The 19,201-nt window shown below is 43.4% G+C and overlaps 1 protein-coding gene across 1 annotated transcript; it reads left to right on the forward strand.

Annotated features, from left to right (window-relative positions):
* The first annotated feature begins 6,698 nt into the window (after positions 1-6,698).
* Enc1 (ectodermal-neural cortex 1) lies at positions 6,699-18,926 on the forward strand. The gene is made up of 3 exons (XM_015497795.2): positions 6,699-6,906; positions 10,361-12,163; positions 16,315-18,926. The coding sequence occupies exon 2, from the start codon at positions 10,374-10,376 to the stop codon at positions 12,141-12,143; it is 1,770 nt and encodes a 589-aa protein (XP_015353281.1). The 5' UTR covers positions 6,699-6,906; positions 10,361-10,373; the 3' UTR covers positions 12,144-12,163; positions 16,315-18,926.
* The last annotated feature ends 275 nt before the right edge of the window (positions 18,927-19,201 follow it).

Raw genomic sequence — 19,201 nt, forward strand, 5'->3', positions numbered from 1 at the left:
GGCAAAACTATTTGAATACACTTAACTTTTAAAAGATCCCATTTCCTCCTGTTATTTAAGTATATCCAAATATCATCAGATAAGGAAATAGCCAATTTTCCACCTTTGATAGGGGAATTTACAGAAAACTTTAAAGTTACTCATAAGGCTCGGAGAAACTTATGCTTGCGTGTATGACTCTATATCCTTTGCTTATGTTGTATTTTCAACATCATGAGGAGAAACACTTGTGGGAATCTTAAAACGTCACGTTTATCAGCATCCCCTCTTTCATTCTTTCTTCATTAAGTTAATGTTAATTTGCAGCCTCCTGATTTCAGTCCCATCTGAGGCTGCATTGAGGAAAGTTTGTGCTCATAGACTGCCATAAAATTCTTTTAATAGTTGTTCAAAGGTACAAGCTCTTGGACCACAAAGGTCCCTTCTTCTGGTCCCTTCTTCATGCCCAGACCTGCTCAGAGACTTGGCATCTTGCCTTGGAAGCAGAGCATACAGGCCAAACAAAACCTTCATTTTCATTGCTTGGAACAACGGTCAATTCTTGAATGTAATTACTTACAACAAATTAAGAGTTTAGATCCAGGAGCCTTGGGGCACTCAAAAGATTAGGGAAAAATAGTTCAAGATTCCCCCAGGCTATACAAGGCCACACCCACAGAGGCCTGGTGTGATTCTGATAGGTGCGGGTGAGCTTTTATCACGCACACCTTGCAAGATCATCAGAACAGGAGTGGCGCCTATATTTCATATATATGCTCTGTTTGGGTAGGACTGCCCTCTTCTAAATATAGCTAGCTGCTTTCTTTTTAAACATGTGGTTTCTTAAATACTTTTCCCTTTATAGCAGTTTTGTTTTTTAAGGTAATAAAGAGTGAAGAACTATTTTTCCACCATCAATTTCAGACCCATTCAATATCAGACCCGTTCAAAATGAGAAGACAGTATCCATAAAAGATGGAGGCAAAGGCAGACCCCATGACTTTGAGCTTGTATGATACAAGCTGTTAGCTTCCTGGGTGTGCAGGCAGAGGAGAGACTCACAGAACACCTTTAGGAGATGAACGTATCCTCTCACCCAGTGCTACTAAACAGAAGTAGAATAAGAATTTGATAAGAATTTTAGATCTTTAGGAAAGTTACTGGAAATATATATAGGTTCAGGAATACCATTCTTCTTAAACAGTTTACTAAGGAATCATAAAAGAAAGCATTATAGAGGGCTTACCACAAGCCAAGTACTACTGTTCATAATTTATATATTTAATCTGCAAAACAACCCTCTTTCCAGGTACCCCCACATTGTTATTACCCCCCATTGTAGCTTAAGGTATCAAGAATTTACAGTACTTACCCCCAGACACCCAGCTAGTAAATATGGAAACTGGAATTCAAGCTCAGTTCTAGAGTTTCTTCCCTCAACCACTTAACCACTAAAAATAAAATACCATGCAGGCGAAGAAAAACTGGAACTTAAATACTTGGTGTCATTATCTCCAAGTGGTAGGTTAGGGTTTTTCTTTTGCTTTTCTGTAATTTTCCAAACCTCTACATGCATTTGCTTTTGTAATCAGAAAAATAATAAATGCTGTTTTAAAATCCTGCCCCTAAAATTTAAAACCCACAACAGGGTGTGAAGAGCATTGTCTTAAAGGGTCCTGGAGTAGAAATAACAACCAGTCTAGATCACTTGATTTACTAATGACTACACTTTATAGAGTAACACCAGGGAAAAGTGACTCAAATGTGTTCCTCTGCAGTCCCGTTAGCAGCCAATAAACTGTCTACCCTTTGAAATGTCACTTGAGGCTGTAGAAAGTGAGGGGGTCTCAAAGGAAGAATGAATTTCCCAACTATAACAACCTTTAATAGAGGGGGGCAATGTGAACAGTGGAGCTTAATACTTGAAAAACAAAGAATTTCACACAAAACTTTCCATTAACCATCATAATAGAAAAATCAGTTGTATTCATATATAGCAGCAATGAGCAACTGGAATTTGAAATGCAAAAGCATACTGGAATCAAATTTAATTCTGAAAGTACCCATAAGTTGGCACCTATAATGGACGTAGGAAGCAACTGAAGTTTTAAAACATGACCAAATCAATGTGGATGCAATCTTAAAGAATTACTTTCTACCTTTATCACAACAGATTATCAACACAAACACAATAATCTTTAAAAACCATAAATGCAGAAGATGGCACATCAAAATTAAGAACATTTACTGTTAATTTAGACCTTTTGTTCTTCCCGAGTGGAAAAACACTTGATTACTGACTTATAAAATGCAGATAACTTCTTATATTGATGACCTTTCCCTTCTCTTTGCCTCACTGATAAATAGCCAGGTAGATAGATACTCCTCACCCTCTGCTTTCTTTTGAAAATAAGAGAATTGCTGATACCATTTCCTAGGTTTTTGTGTCTGATAGGGTGAAGTGTTGATCTGAGCTCTGTGCTGAGCCCCCTCAGGTCCTCCTTCAAGAATGAAGGACAGAGTGATTTTTCTAGCAGGTAAGGATAATGGTGACAGAAGGCTTGGCTGTTAGTCTTCAGAAAAGCTTCTGCAAAAAAAGTGCCACTCTGCCCAAGGCCGGTGGTCCCTTCCCTGGGCAGCCTGCTTTCAGAAACTGGTTAATACAGCCCTTATGAAAGTTTAGCTTCTCACCTCTCTGATGAGACAGGGGACAACTCCGCAGGGTAATTTCAGCTCCAGAGGTCCTTGTGGGGCTGGCTGAAGCCTTGGCAAGTTATATCCCAGTTCAACTTCTCCCTCTACTCATACTCTTTCCCTCCCTCTCAGAGGTGTTGATTCTGGAATATGTGTGGCCAGGAGATGTCATTCCTGGCTGGGGATCCACTTCCCCAAATGAATCTGACATGATGGAAGTCCTAGGAGTACAAATCTTTGGTCATCTGGACAAGGTGATGCATACTTGGAATCCCAGTGAGTCTGGAGGCTGAGGCATGAGGATCACAAGTTTGAGGCCACCCTCGGAAACTGAGCCAGGCCCAAGGCAACTTAGCAAGACTCTATCTCAAAATAAAAAGGGCTGTGGATGTAGCTCAGTGGTAGAGTGTGCCTGGGTTTGATTCCCAGTACAAAAAAACAAAAACAAATAAACAAACAAAAAACCTTGGGCAGACACTGGCCCTATGCCACGCTGAGTCTACCAGACATGGCTGTGAACCCTATCAAGCAAATAGCACAAAGAAAGCTGGGCCATCTTCCTCAGAAGAAGTGGATCAAAGAACAAAGAGGACACTTTTGGATTACCAGCAGGGAACATGTTGGAAATTTGGGTGGGGCTTTGGGCGGTGGCAGGAGGCAGGATGGCAGCTGCTTGGCCCACTATTTGGTCTAATCCCCTGAGCTGTCCTGGTCCCTGGTACCGTGATCACACTGTGTTAATTAAATCATTCTCATTAATTCAGCCTGGGTGTAAATTAGGAAGGAATGAAGATAAATTAGGTTTGAAGGCAGCTAATACATTTAACCCCATGCTGCTTATTTTGCAGCCTAACAAAATAACGTTGTTAAAGGAGATAACAAGGCCAAAGCCTTGGGCACAGCTTCCTAATAGTATTAAAAAATGAGACCTTGGTTTGGTGTCACAAGCAGAGGCAAAGACAGGTTCCCAGGGGCCTTCAGACTGGCCTGATATCTTGAGTGAAGTGCTGGCTATTGTACAATACAGAATGGGCTGAATTTCCTGAGTTGTCTGTGACTTAGCTATCTATGACTATTGTCCAGTTTAATCACAGTCCTGTTCAAGCTTTCTTCCTGTACAGGTACAAGACTTACTCACCTTTTCTTCGTGTGAATAGAGTGATAAGAATTATCTTTAGGACTGGCTTGGAGATGCTGTAAAAATTATATTTTGAGTTACTATTGTCATAATTATACTAACTTGCATATCACTTTTAGCCACAAAATAAACATTAATCCAGTGGCCCAAGACTCTTCATACATTGGTTCAAGCAAGTTGGTGCATAGTTAGTAGAAGGTCATCAGCAACACACATGCTTTCCTAAAAACTAAGTTTAGTTCCTGTGTCTTTCAGCAGGAAGTTGTTTCCAGTTTTTACAACCTACATTAACTAATTAACTATTCTTCTGTTGCTAACCTCCCTGAGTCAGATGAAACAAATGTATATGGTCACTGAATACATTTCAGGATTTTCCAGTCTGTAACTCCCCCCCCCCCCTCTTTCTTGACACATAAATAATGGCAACATTAGGTAGAAAAGACACTGTAAAAGGGTTGATGCTTGATGACACAATGGTCAGATATTTCATTCCTCTCTCAGCCCTGTCTGCTTAGCAGAAACAGATTACCTGTCTCTAGCGTGGTGGCTTCTGGTGTGATAGTTCCTGGGGCAAAACCCCTAGACAACCTACTGAGCTACATATGTACACCATTTCATGACAGAATCATCCAGGACAGTTCTGGGTAGATTTGGTAAGTGAATGGAGTAAAAAGGGCGTTATATCTCCTTAATGAGAAAAAGTGTTAACCTCTTAAAACATTTCCCTCGCTGGAAGACATTAACACATGGTCTTCAACACCAATATTTGCCTTTGACATACAGTCCAGACAAAGGCCTGATGGAGGTATCTAGAAGGTACAAGGGAATCTGCTTCTATCGGCTCCACCCATACCTTACCACAAGCTATAAAATACATACAATAGCTACACATTCCCGCCTCCCATCTTTTCCGCACCTTTTTCTGGTGTCTACAGTGTTTCTCTTTGGTCTTTGCTGAGTTTGTCTTTGCCTCTTTAAGGAACTAAGCTATATGCCTGCTGGTACTCCTCTCTCCACCTCTACTCTCCCAGACCCTCTGCACCTGGTTCCCACCTTGAATGAATCACCTTTCTGGCTTTGTCAAGCACCCTTGAGCCAATATTCTGCATTAAAAATTAAAATAGGAAGCAGATTTTTAAAGGCTCTTAGTGAGGCTGATGAGTTAATGCTAACAAAGGACTTCAGAGGGCACTGTCTTTCTTTGTTTTCAAGGAGAGAAATTTCACAGCAAGAATTACCAGGAGGTAAGGAAGATAAGTGGAACTAGAAAAAAAGAACTAGGAGTCTTGGTTTCAGCAGTTTGTGGTCTCTGGAAGCGCTGTTTGGAGCCTCCTTAGCCAGTTTAAACCATTTCTGTGCTTAGTATCTTAAAGAAAACTGGGGACAGACACTGGGGGTTGATGGAAGGACAGAGTAAACTCAGTGGTGGAGCCCTGGCACTGGAACTGCAGGCTGGGCTACTGCTGAGTGGTTGAATGACCTGGAGCCAGGTAATTCACATTTCCCCGACAACAGGTGATAAACTTTATCCCAAATACCGAATAAAAATCAAACAAACGTTTTAGCTCTCAGAGGAAAGACAACCACTTAGTACAAAGGTGAGAAATGGGATTCATGAATACAGATCTCCATGTGAGATTATTTTTCATAAATTCTTCCTTTCTGCCGGCCACTCAGGATATTAAACGTGTGCGTGCTGGGCCACTTTTTTACTGACTTCTAAACATCACAATACCATAAACAACAACAACAACAACAACAACAAAAAATCACCACCACCACCAAAAAAACCAGGAAGGGCCAGGTCTGAGAGAGTGATTGAGACTTTATCGCTATGGAGAAAGGCGGCGTGGCCGCTCCTTTGAGTTCGCTTTGAATCAAGCGGTCGCGGCTATTGGTTGCGAAGCACGTGGTGCGCGCCGGCCGGACAGCACCAAGGCTGCTGCTGCTTCTGCCGGGTATCGGGCAGAGTCCGGCCGAGGGCTCCACCCGTCGGGAACGGGGAGGGAGAACGCAGGGAAACTCTTCAATCTCCAGTCTAGCTGGCCCCTTGCCAGCGAGAAACCCTACGTTCCGTCTTGCCCTACCTGTAGTGTCCCCAGTGTCCCGATTTGTGCTCCTTCCCTTGCCACTGACCGCTCCTCGGGTGTCTATCCCAGCGCACTGGCTATGCGCCCCCAGATCGCGTGCTGTGGACACCCAGCTCACCCATGGCCACCCTTTCTTGAACAACTCGTGGGCTCTGGAGCCACGGAGACCACAGCCCCGGGCGGCGTTCTGCTACCTTGGGTCCCTCCCTCAGCTCCGGGGCTATTCATAAATTAGGCTGGCCTGGAGAGGCGCAGACACTTCAACCCGGGAAAACTTATTTTACTCGCGGTCCCTAAGGGTTGCAGCTGCCAGTGGCTGAGATCGTCCGCCCGCTTTGTCTCACTGCACTCTCAGCACCCCTCCCCCGCTTCCTCCACCGATTAACTCCCCCTACACGCTCTTCACCAGCTCCTCTCCTCCTGCTTCTCAACCTCCTCCCTGTTCTTCTGGGGCTGCGTTGCTGCGCTTCCTCCCTCCCTTAGTGTCAGTCTCTTTGCATACGCGCCCCCTCCCCTCCCCTCCCTGCCGCGCCTCTTATAGCCCGGCGCGCGGCTGCGGGGCGCAGACTGCTCCGGCAGCCAGAGTAGAGGTGGCGTGGCTGTGGCGCTGCGGAGACCGGGTCCAGACGCCAGGCGGCCGCCGGCGCTCACAGCGCTTCCTAGCTCCCTCCCCCAGAGTCCACAGCCCGCCTTCTTCCGCGGCGCCTGCAGCCGCAGGCTCGCTCTCCCCTCTCGAGACGCGTTCGGGGAGACGCTCTGCGGATCCCGCGCGCACGGTCCACGGCTAGGAGACCGTGAAACCAAGGCGAACCGCCAGCGGTTAGCCGGCCCCCTGAGCCTGTGCTTCAGGCGCGGTCCCCTCTCCCGCCGGCGCCCCATGCGCCCTTCTTTCACCCGGGCTGTCGCCACTGCTTCCCGGGACTGAGTCGCCCGCTTCGTCGTCTCCACGCCCGAGACCGAGGCAAGAACCCAGCCAGTTGTTTGCGGAGGCCAGTCACCACTGCTGTAAGTTTTCCCCAACTGTCCCGGACCTGTTGCTAGCGGGTGGGTTTCAGTGGCCGCTGGGTTGCGGGGGTGCGTTCCCAAGGGTGAGCGTGCGCGGGGCCGCCCTGAGTTCCCATTTAGGCCGGTGGGAAGCTGTTCTCCGGGTGGAGACCTGGGTGTCCGCCCCTGTCCTAGCACTGGAAGCGGGAGCTGGACTTAACTGGAGAGCCGACCCGCCTGCCCTCCGCCGCGCAATGCCCGGGCAAGCCGCGGGAGGAGCCGGGGCCGAGTCGCGGATGTTATCAGCCTGGCTCCCTGCAGCGTTCAGGGTTCAGCGCTTGGGGTCGTTGGCCCACGTTGCATGCTACCCGGCTCTCAGGAGAATTGGGGCCACGCTCAGACACTCCTCCTGCGGGCACTTCATTGCGGCCAAACGTCTATGGGAAATGAATGAAAACTGGTTTCTGAAAATCTATCATGCAAGCATTTGGCTTCCAGTGTAACATTATTTTCAAAGGATAGGAATTGGTGGGCTGGGTGGAGATGAAACATTGAACTTGTTCGACATGCTATGTGGTGTCATCCTCACCGGCAAGGCCAGCGTGTTAAATAGAGTTGCAACTGCTATAGGGGATTATATGATAAAACATATATTTTTGTTAACAAAAGTTTTTGTGATGTTCCATTGTTATCAATAATGTAAATGCTTGAGAACATCTGCCTATTTCTGCTTTGATAGGTTTGAGATCAGTTTTAAACCTGGAGAGACGTTAGAGGGGCTAAGTATTAGATGCAGAGCTCCTGTGTGAGCATAGAGTGAACTGAAGTTATTGTAACTGGAAGCCCTTTTGATGTTCACAGTAATAGCAGCCCTTTTCTCTGTCTTCTTTGTAGATGCAGGTTAAGTATATGTGTGCATTTTCTTGGCCATTTCTTTGGCATGCAAATATTATGTCTCTGGGGGCTTAAAAAGTGCCAGAAGAATGATTCATTTCATGTTGAAGGTGTGTTTAGTGACTGTATAAATGATTTCCCCTGATATTTTGATGTTTGAATAATTCTAAACCAGAAAGCAAATGGTTTCTCTTGGGTCTTCAACTGTACCTTTTATTTCAATCATACATTGCTGCAAGAATGTTAGATTTTGACAGTGACATGTTTTTTCAATTGGATGGTATCCAAGATGACAGGGTAGTTTCTTCCTCCTGGCTTTCTGGGCCAACCTGGAAAATACAGCAGCATAATAAACACAGGATGCAAAGAGATGCCCATCCTGTATCCTAAAGTCTTCTAGACAAACTGTTTTCTTAAGTGTACACCTGGTTCTGAAATGTTTTACACCACCCCGGATGTCATGTTCAGGGCCCAGCAGGATTCCCAACTCAGTGTCCAAAGCATGAATGCTTGTGGGCCTGCTTACAGGGAGCCTGGAAGCAGCTTCATAGGAATATTTAGAAAATCTTTTGAAGTTTGGGTTCAGACATATCTGAACACTTCAGAATCCTGGGACATTCACAGAGGATCTATCGGTCATTCTCCAGAGCCCTGAGCATTCCTAAAAATGGACTAGAAGGTAGAGGCTTAGCTTGAGTTTGGAGTGATGCTTGGCTGCTCTCCATTTTTCATATCCCTAGTCATTTCTTGGGTGTTTTCAGTCTTCCTAACACTGGAGTTCTAGGACTTTGTTACTTTCTTCCACTAAGCCATGTTTACTCACAATGAAAGGTAACATTCCAAATATTAAGGCAAACAAGTTACATTACCTAATAATATGTGGTCTGAGTGTCAAAGCCATAGGGCATCTGCCTTTGTTGTTTTTCTGTGCTGTCTCGCAGCTGGCCATGGAAGAGCAGTTTAGTATTTTAGTCCGTGAATCTGGTAAATCATTCATTCATGTGTATTTGTTAACAATTTCTGGAATATAAATTAAAAAATAAATATCTGAATGGTTGAAGGAAAAACAGACTGCTTCAGCTGTGCTGTAAGGACTGGCTGTTCTGTTTGGAAGAGATACTGTAACCAACCTCACAGTTTACCCTCTGGGGATAAACAACTTCCTCAGGAATCCTTGGACAGGCAGGTTCTTAAAGGGCTTTCTTTATTCCTTTGAAGTAACCGAGGGGTAATGTAAAAAGCACAAGGGTGGGGGAGTTCAGTTTTCAAAGATGGATAATAGGAATTTAACGTATCTTTACCCAACACTTCCCGTATGGCAGAAAGTCAAAAGACAGCATTAGATTCTGTATTAATTTAAATGTAGATACCGAGGAAAGCACTTTAGTTAGTAAATAAATTTAGGTGGCCCTAAATGAATGAGAGCTGGCAAAATACATATCCACTTAATGGTGTATGTGCCTGCGCGTGTGCATGTGCGCTCGTGCCCACACATAGGAACCTGTGTATTTTTATTTAAATTTAAATAAATAGTACATGCATTTTGAACTCCCTATATGCAGGTGCCAGCAATTGCAGGTACATAATAGTCCTGGTGAGGTACTGTTTAATCATAAGAGGAGGTGGATGCCTCCTTTGTTCTTGTGACTGGTTTTCCAAGAGTTGGTACAGAGTAGGAAGAACAGAAAAACAGCATGAGTATATGCTACTCAAGATTTTTTTTGGTGCCAAATCTTCCTTTTGAAAACTGTCTAGTGCATAAAAGTTGGGTGATGATTGTGGCCAGAATCTATTCTGTGCTTTCAGTAAAGCTTGTTGATCAATATATGGTTGTGTATGTTGGTACATTTAGAACCTCTGTAGCAGTAGAACTGTCTGGCTAGAAATAAATTATTGTTTGTATATTTCTGTAGTACTAGGAATCGAACCCAGGGCCTCCACATGTTAGGCAAGTGCTCTACCATTGAGCTACATGCCCAGCATTTGTTAACATTTAAATTGTAGAAGTTGGGCATTTACTGTATATGCAGTTTGGATCTTACCAAAGGAATTCTTAATGGAATTAATTAGTAGTTTTTTTTTTTTTTTAAACACATGGTTTTATGTTGCATAGGGCATTACAGCTGGTGCCTGTCCTGGCTTTATGAGAGCAGGAGGCTTGGCATTTTAAGTGGCCTTCAGTGAATCAGCTGGACTGGCACAGGAGCTGAGAGTGAGACCTGCTCCCCTTGGCTTTGCTGACTTACATTCTCAAGGACTTCAATATCCTCCGAGTTGGCAATCAGGTTTTCCAAGATGAACCTGCTTGTAGGCAGTGAATTTTTTTTTAAACAGTGTATAGTTTAAACAGCTCAAGAGGATGAAACAGCTCAATAGGATGACAGTGAATTCCTTTCCTTTCCTTCCAGGTAGTTGTCTCTGGCTTTGTTTTGGAATGGCTATACCTTTATTCAGAATGGCAGCAGGGTTAACAACAAAGTGTTGTTTTCTTTGTCCAAAACAATTGTTGCTTTTGGTCTGCTGCTGGGAACATCAGGAACATGTTGTTCAATGATTTTGTTTTGTTTTGTTTTGTTTTTAGGAGTGGAAACAAAATGTCAGTCAGCGTTCATGAGAACCGCAAGTCCAGGGCCAGCAGCGGCTCCATTAACATCTATCTGTTTCATAAGTCTTCCTATGCTGACAGTGTCCTCACTCACCTGAACCTTTTACGTCAGCAGCGTCTCTTTACCGATGTCCTTCTCCATGCAGGAAACAGGACTTTTCCTTGTCACCGGGCAGTGCTGGCTGCGTGTAGCCGCTACTTTGAGGCCATGTTCAGTGGTGGCCTGAAAGAGAGCCAGGATAGTGAGGTCAACTTTGACAATTCCATCCACCCAGAAGTCTTGGAGCTGCTTCTTGACTATGCATACTCCTCCCGGGTGATCATCAATGAAGAAAATGCAGAATCGCTCCTGGAAGCTGGCGATATGCTGGAGTTTCAAGATATCCGGGATGCATGTGCTGAATTCCTGGAAAAGAACCTGCATCCCACCAACTGCCTGGGCATGCTGCTGCTGTCCGATGCGCACCAGTGCACCAAGTTGTATGAACTATCCTGGAGAATGTGTCTCAGCAACTTCCAGACCATCAGGAAGAATGAAGATTTCCTTCAGCTGCCCCAGGACATGGTAGTACAGCTCTTGTCCAGCGAAGAGCTCGAGACTGAAGATGAAAGGCTCGTATATGAGTCTGCAATTAACTGGATCAGTTACGACCTGAAAAAGCGCTATTGCTACCTCCCAGAGCTGTTGCAGACGGTGAGGCTGGCACTCCTGCCAGCCATCTACCTCATGGAGAACGTAGCCATGGAAGAACTCATCACCAAGCAGAGAAAGAGTAAGGAGATCGTGGAAGAGGCCATCCGGTGCAAACTGAAAATCCTGCAGAATGATGGCGTGGTGACCAGCCTCTGTGCCCGGCCTCGGAAAACTGGCCATGCCCTCTTCCTCCTAGGAGGACAGACTTTCATGTGTGACAAGCTGTATCTGGTAGATCAGAAAGCCAAACAAATCATTCCCAAGGCCGACATTCCCAGCCCTAGAAAAGAGTTCAGTGCATGTGCGATTGGCTGCAAAGTGTACATTACTGGAGGGCGGGGGTCTGAAAATGGCGTCTCAAAAGATGTCTGGGTTTATGATACCCTGCATGAGGAGTGGTCCAAAGCTGCCCCTATGCTGGTGGCCAGGTTTGGCCATGGCTCTGCTGAACTGAAGCACTGCCTGTATGTGGTTGGGGGGCACACGGCTGCAACTGGCTGCCTCCCAGCCTCCCCCTCAGTCTCTCTAAAGCAAGTCGAACACTATGACCCCACAACCAACAAATGGACCATGGTAGCACCACTTCGAGAAGGCGTTAGCAATGCCGCCGTAGTGAGTGCCAAGCTCAAATTGTTTGCTTTCGGAGGTACCAGCGTCAGTCATGACAAGCTCCCCAAGGTTCAGTGTTATGATCAGTGTGAAAATAGGTGGACGGTACCGGCCACCTGTCCCCAGCCCTGGCGTTACACAGCAGCAGCTGTGCTGGGGAACCAGATTTTTATAATGGGAGGAGACACAGAGTTCTCCGCCTGCTCTGCTTATAAATTCAATAGTGAAACTTACCAGTGGACCAAGGTGGGAGACGTGACGGCAAAGCGCATGAGCTGCCATGCTGTGGCCTCCGGAAACAAACTCTATGTGGTTGGAGGATACTTTGGCATTCAGCGATGCAAGACTTTGGATTGTTACGATCCAACTTTAGATGTGTGGAACAGCATAACCACAGTCCCTTACTCACTGATTCCTACTGCGTTTGTCAGCACCTGGAAACATCTACCTTCTTAAACATCCTAAATAAGCATGAGGTAAGACAAAAGTTCAGCTGGAGACGTGTGCATTTAATTAGGTTAGTTGTCTAAGTTCAGAGTATGGAGTCAGATACAATCCATGTAACCTATATTGAAGTACTATAGAAACTATTAAAATGAAAGATTTTGCACCTCCAGAACTTAAACACCTGTGTTGATCACAGCCTTGACTCCCTATAACATAAGTCAGTGGTTCTCAGCCTTCGTTGAGCCTCTGAATCTTCTAAAGAACTTTTCACAAACTGTGGGTCCCAGAAACATTGTTTTATCTGGTCTGGGGTGAGACCTAGGCATCAGTATTTTTAGAAAGTTTTCTCCTTTGCTAATATTCCACCAGGTTGGGAACACTTGACCTCTGTTAATAATGCCAGCTAGTGTTCACTGAGGCCTTGCTTTGTGCTGTGTGTTTCAAATGAATCATCCCATTTGATCCCACAGCAACCCCATGGGATATTATTACTAGCCTCATGTCTAGAGGAAAAAACCTGATGCCTGCAGAAGCTAAGTAAGTTGCCCAAAGTCTAATAAGTGGAAGCGTTGGTCAAGAATTAATCCAGGGCCTGGAGTTGTAGCTCAGTGCTTGAGCGCTTGCCTCACATGTGTGAAGCACTGGGTTTGATCCTCAGCACCACATAAAAATAAATAAATAAAGATACCATCTACAACTAAAAAAAATGTTAAAAAAAGAAAAAAGAAATTAAACCAGGCAGTCTGACTTCAGAGCACAAGTGTTTGTATATTATGACAAACTGCCATTTAATAAACCTGAGCTTCACGTTAGTGTCATCCCAGAAGATACTTGGTTGATATTCAAATTCCACTCCCTCAAACCCATTCTGGACTGAAAAGGGTTAAAGAAAATGCATTTCTCAAATTTGTTCCTTGTTTATTCTCTCCAGAATTATTTATTGGCATATTTAAAACTTTTCCTCAAAGTATAGCCCCCCCTTGAGGGTATGTATTAACTTCATAAGGGATCTAGGTTTGTCCTTGTGAAAGGTTGGTTGCACCTACATTGTACAATTATGTTTGATGTGCAGATACACCCAGCTACCTAAATTGCCCCTAACTATATCTTTTCAGAGTTAATCAGTCAGGCTGACCCTATTGTTGAGGCTAACAAAAGTTTTGTTCTGTGTCATATATCTGAGTACATAATGGTTGTCTTGTGTACTTAAGAGTATATTATTCTCTTGGCTCCAATAATTAATAGGCCCACACAGCTCAATGTTCGAAAAGCTCATGGTTTCTCTGCAGCTAAGCATTCTTAGGGTTGGCCCCAGGAATGGCTTTATGCATGTGTATGCACAAAGCACACAGAACTTGTTGATTTGTTTTGGTGATTCATGGGCTTATTACTAATAACAAGAGGGGAAGATAACCGATTTGGAGAAACTACAAGGAAAACGTAACTCATTACTTTGCAGTTTTTGGCTCTGTTTTCTCTAGCATGTTCTGTACCTTTGAAGGGGACTTCAAAGGGAAAAAAGGGAATCTAACGTTAGTTGTAAGCTAAACAAGGAGGGGTTTCATATTGTTTTTTTTCTTTCCCCATTTCTTATAGCTCACTTACAAACACCATTAAAATTGGCCTCACTTTCACATTTTATCTTTCTGTTTTTTTTTTTTCCCCAATTCTTCAATTATCTCCTCCAGCCTATTACAGTTAACAGGGCTCCTGGTAATGCTTTGTTTCTCTGAAATGAAAGTCTTTGAAAGGAGCAGGAACAATCAGAAAGCTCCTCTGGGCAGCACTGGGGCTAATAGCATCCCATACCAAACTGGTTTTTGTAGCCTTGCTGGCATCTCAGTAATCCTGAACAAACAAATGCTTTGCAAGAGGTTATTTCATTTGAGATATGAATGCATGACTCAACCCTCAAGCAGGTTTAAAGAACCTCCTAGGCAAAAGCATCAATTAACAGCCCTAAACTAGGTGTTAGTCCAGAACTGGCTGTATTTGTACAAAATTCCCTGTAGTTGTGGAGGTAATTGGTGGACTGGCTAGCATCCTTAGAGCAAGGTATGGAAATTGAGGCAGAAAGAAAGACCACATGTGGTTCTAGTCCTAGTTTTAAGTTCTAGATCTTTGTGGACTTAAGATTGCTTCTCTGTCAAATCAGTGGTTTGAGACTATAATTCCTTAAGATCTGTCCCAGTTCAAACTTGGATGAGTTGACAACAGGGATACCCAGGTCAGTGCCTGGCAGATATTAAGTGTTCTGTACTCTTAGTTTTCTTTTTTCTCTTCAATTTAGACCTTGCTCTGTGATCCAGCAGTGGAGTCAGCTTCGTGTGTGTGGTGTGTGTGTATGTGTGTGTGTGTGTGTGTGTGTGTGTGTGTGTGTTGGGAAAATCAGGTTTCTTTGACCGTTATCTGTTTCTGATCTTTATCCTTCATATGCAGGGTTATACGTGAAACAACATCCTCTTCACCCTTGGTGCCACCAGTGAGACAAGCACATAAAAACTGAATTTGACAGGGCCAGGTTTGCTGCTTTTACAGGGTGTCAGAAGTGCCTGATCAAAGCCACTCTTTCAGTTTCCGACAGGGAGAATGTAGACTTAAATTTCTAAAGTTTATTACCCACAAGATAGTGTTAAAATGTTTTAGCTGGATGGAGTGACTTAAAGGAGTGCTCAGTAGGTATCCCGCGGAAACTGCTGAAGCCCTCATCCCTCTGCTCTCCAAATGTAGGTGCTAAGTGAATTAATCCAGTGTTAACAAAAACCTTCCCTAGTCTAAAAGCTCATCCACCAAGGAGGTTTTAACTGTCTCCTGCTGCTTTGTCAGTGGGTGGGAGGGACAAAAAGGAAATTACTTTGATTATCCTCTATTTTCATGGTGCCTCCTGGCCCCAACCTGACAGCACTTGAACTTCCATTTGCTTTGTTTCTTCTCTCTTAGATTTTCATGGAGGGTGGGCTGGATATTGGGGGGAGAGACTTTTTCTATTTTTCTGTGCTAGTATTCAATGTCTTGAAATTTTGTATTATTACAAGATACATTCTTTTGGTTTAATGTGGATATACAGGTTAAAAGGAGGTGGGGTAGGGGTATGACACTGTAGCCTAAGGAATGCCTTGAAGGCTTGGATCACTGTTAGGAAACAGCCAAAAGAAACAACTATCAGATGAATGAGACTTCTGAACACACAAAAAGCAAAGTGAGAAGGATTTAATGCAGTTAATGAGCAGTCCCTCCAGAATTCCCTTTGTCTGTACTTAAGAGTTATAGTAATAGGGATACAGATTCCTAAACTAGTCTGGTTTATGAACAGATAGGGTGAGTCTTTTAGGAAGCCCTTTGCAAAACTTCCCTGTATGAAATAAGAATGAAATAAATGGGCAGGATGAGTAGTGAGAGGAGATGCTAGCTCCTATGAAATATGCAGACTTCATGGTTTTGGTAGTTTGAGTTTATATTCATACTTGATGTTGGTGGATTCTCTTCATAATAGAACCCACATTCTGTGCTGCCATCTTCTGAGTGTAGACTAATGAACTTCAAGAATAAACTCCAGCCTTGGGCTGTCGAGACCTGGTACGTTGTCATGTGAAAGGAAGCGAGACTGATGTTTGCCATAATGAATAGTGGGGATGCATTTAAATAAGAGGATTAATATGTCTGTCTTCTATATGGTGAATAAATTTAATTTGGAATCCTTTATGGTAAATGGGCCAAGGAGGGTTTGCATTGGAATCTCCTTCTGATACCCAAGTGATCACTTTACAGTGGCTTTTTTTAATCAGAAATTTTACAAATATTGGAAACAGGATGGCAACTTAGATATCTATCTATCTATCTATTGGATATCTATCTATCTATGTATCTATGTATCTCCATCATATCATCTATCTATTGGATGGATAGATAGATAATAGCACAGAAGTGAGGGTCCTATATTGGATACTGTCAGGCCAGCCATTTGAGGGTGCATGCATACACACATACACCTCAAGGCAAGTACTTTCTGATATCTTTGCACAGTTCCTACTGAACATACAGTTAAGAAGCAACATTGCCCAGCTCTGTCCCAAGTTTAATTTTAAAAAATTTCATGGCTACTAACCAAAATCATGAAACTATAGCATCACACAGATCTCTCATGCCTTTTTTTGTTTGTTTTCTTTTCCTCCTATTTTAGCTCCCTCCATCACTCAGTGAGACAATAGGAGATTTCTACTTTGGAGCTGCCAAGTTTAATGAAGAGAAAGAACAAAAGGAGGAGAAGTTGCTGTAAGACTCGAATAACATCCGCTGCACCTTGTCAATGCTCTAACTGGACATGAAGGAAAGGGGTGAGGGAGGGGGTGGGATTCTCAGTGCAAGTAGCACATGGTTTAAATATGAATGACTGAACCTGTGATCTAGTCCTTGTCCTGTAATTGTGGATTAATGTCAGCGTTAATCAGCCCCTGAAAGGGAGAGAAAAGCTGGACCTTTTCCCTTGCTGTACCACATTCAGCATTTGATTCCATGGGCTCCGCCATTTATGTGTAAAATTTGAAATGGTTGTCACCTCTCTCTGAGGAGTGAGCTTGAAGCCTCCACACTGGCAGCTGTTGGTGATTCAAAGCTTCAGCCTGGCCAGGAGGGAAGCTGGCTGAGCTGGCTCAAGAATGAGGACCGCTGCACTGGACTCTCCGTTAATCTCCAAGGGGTTGTTCCTTCCCCCAGGAACATTTTTGAACAATGGGGACATTGTTGGTAGCTGTTTGGTAGATGTTCTTTTCTATTTATAAGTGACTTTAAACTTTCCCTTGGCTGTTAAGAAGTTTGTTATAGATTTAGCTATTTATTGTTTGATGCCTGCATGCTGAAACAATGCTTACAGTTGTCTTCACGTGTATGGATGTGTGAATAGTTGTATGTTTTGCACATTTTGTGGCTGTTGGGATGTGCTTTGCTGCACAAAAATGAAAAACTTTTTGAGTTTTGATTTGGAGTATAACTGGAGGGTGGGTGGGGGTGGGCTGGACTTTTAAAATGTTAAGACAGGGAAGGATTATAAGATGGAAACATCCCAGAGGTAGAGAAATCATGAAGGTCACTTTTCTTAGATTCACCACCTTTTTCTGGGGTTTCATGGTGCGGGGGGGGGTATGGTCAAGCTGGTGGCTGATGAGATGGAGGAGGAGTCCTTCTTTCTGCCTTTCTCCTTGCCATCTGATTTACCCAACGTCAGTCTCAGCTGCTGGAATTTGGAAAGGACCAAATTGTTTTGCAGTTTTTTTTTTTTCTTTGTGTAATATCCTGCAGTCCTGGAAAATTCTATGGAATAGTTCTGTATATAGGGTACAGGTAAAGACATTGTCCAAAGTTTATTTATTTATCTATTTATTACCCTATAAGAATGCTTTGTTGTGTAACCACAGTTAATGGGAACAACCTAAAATGTCACAATGTATATTAATTCACTGACCACATTTGCTTGATCTGGACTTATTGTTCTCTGTTCTTGCTGTAGAATTTAGCAAATGCTAGAAGTTCTTCAGAAAACATTCACATTGGTACAGTGTACACATTAGTGCCCACCCTTAGGTAAATGTTGAAAAAAAACTCTTTGGTATACAAAAGTGACACATTTGGTCACAAAACACCAAAGAATTGTAAGCAGTGGCCCTGTGGAGAGGTTTTCCAGGCTGGTTGGGAATCAGTTGTGAATACCTTCTTTGCTTGTTGGAGTGCTTGTTTAATAAACACGTGCTGTGGTAGCTCTTAGTGCTAGATTTGAATAGGTGCTTCTTCAGAGGTGTCTGGGGAAGACCAGAGTTTGCAGCTCGGTCTGCTTTGGTCCATGTTTCTCACACTGCTGTATTTTAGAAAATAGGGTTTAAGGCTGATAACAACCTTTTACATTGTGTGTTTGCATTGTCTAATGACAGAAAAATCCTTAACATTTCTCTCCACCTCGGTACTTCAGACTAATTGTACATGTCCGTCCTTGCCATGAATAAGTGGGCTCTAGTTGGACCAAAATAAAATAAATGAGCTGTTGGAATAAAAGAATCACATTACTGTCCAGCAGCTAGTCGTGGTTCCTAGATGTGTTCTAAGCGATGCAAATGTCTAATTGTACTCTGGCGGCATAGTCGGTGTTGATCTGTTGTAGCAGTTACAGCTCTGTAGTTTATGATGCAAATCTGTCCAGAGATGTATGTGTCACTGCATGACTTCTGAAAGCAGGAAGAATTTTCTGCAGCTGTTTCAAAGTTGGGGCCTGTCCTTGAATCCTCCATTAATTACTGTGTGTGAGCCAGAGGGAGCCACCGTAAGGGTGGGCCCCCAGCCTGCAGGGAACTTTCTGGACTCCTGCTCTTTGAATTGATGTAGGCATTTGTGCTCGCTACTTGACCATTCTCACCCTGTGAAATGTCCCACACTTTGAAGCAAATACAATTCACAGCACAGTACATACAAAAACCTTGGCATAAGACAGAGAAGGTTCTTCTCATTTTGTGAGCTGGTTGCTGTAGAAACGGATAACAAAGGGCAGCCTTCCACTTCTGGTATAATTGTGTAGCCCCTTTTCTCTGGACTTGACACCTGTCTGAATAAGAGTGATTAGAGCTGCATAATATCCCTCTCTTGGCTATTGAATATGTGGTTCACGTACAGAACTCTGTATAAGTTAGTAAAATGTTCGTGTTCATATGTACTTGTTTGCTAATACTACATTTTTGAGGTTTTGTAAAACATTTTTTTTTTCACAATGTGAAACTGAAGGTCAATAAATTATTAGAGATTTTCTCTTCATTGTGTGTGTGTGTCTTGTCATTATTTGAATATAACATGATATTAGGCATTGAAAACTGGAGCCTTTTTTATTTACTCACGGATGGACATTTCAAATATTTTTTGAATGTGATTTATCTCACTGTTTTGTCACGTGTTTATTAAAGTAGCTCCATGCATGAAATAAAACCTTTGGCTGTTAGTATCTCTTCAAGCAAAGGAAAAGCCCTCATTTATGTGTTTATCATAGCTTGGGATATAAAAAGTCACAGGCTATGTAAGATTGAGATCGAATA

This window comes from Marmota marmota, unplaced genomic scaffold (assembly GCF_001458135.2).
Source record: "Marmota marmota marmota unplaced genomic scaffold, marMar, whole genome shotgun sequence".
NCBI classification, from domain to species: Eukaryota; Metazoa; Chordata; class Mammalia; order Rodentia; family Sciuridae; genus Marmota; species Marmota marmota.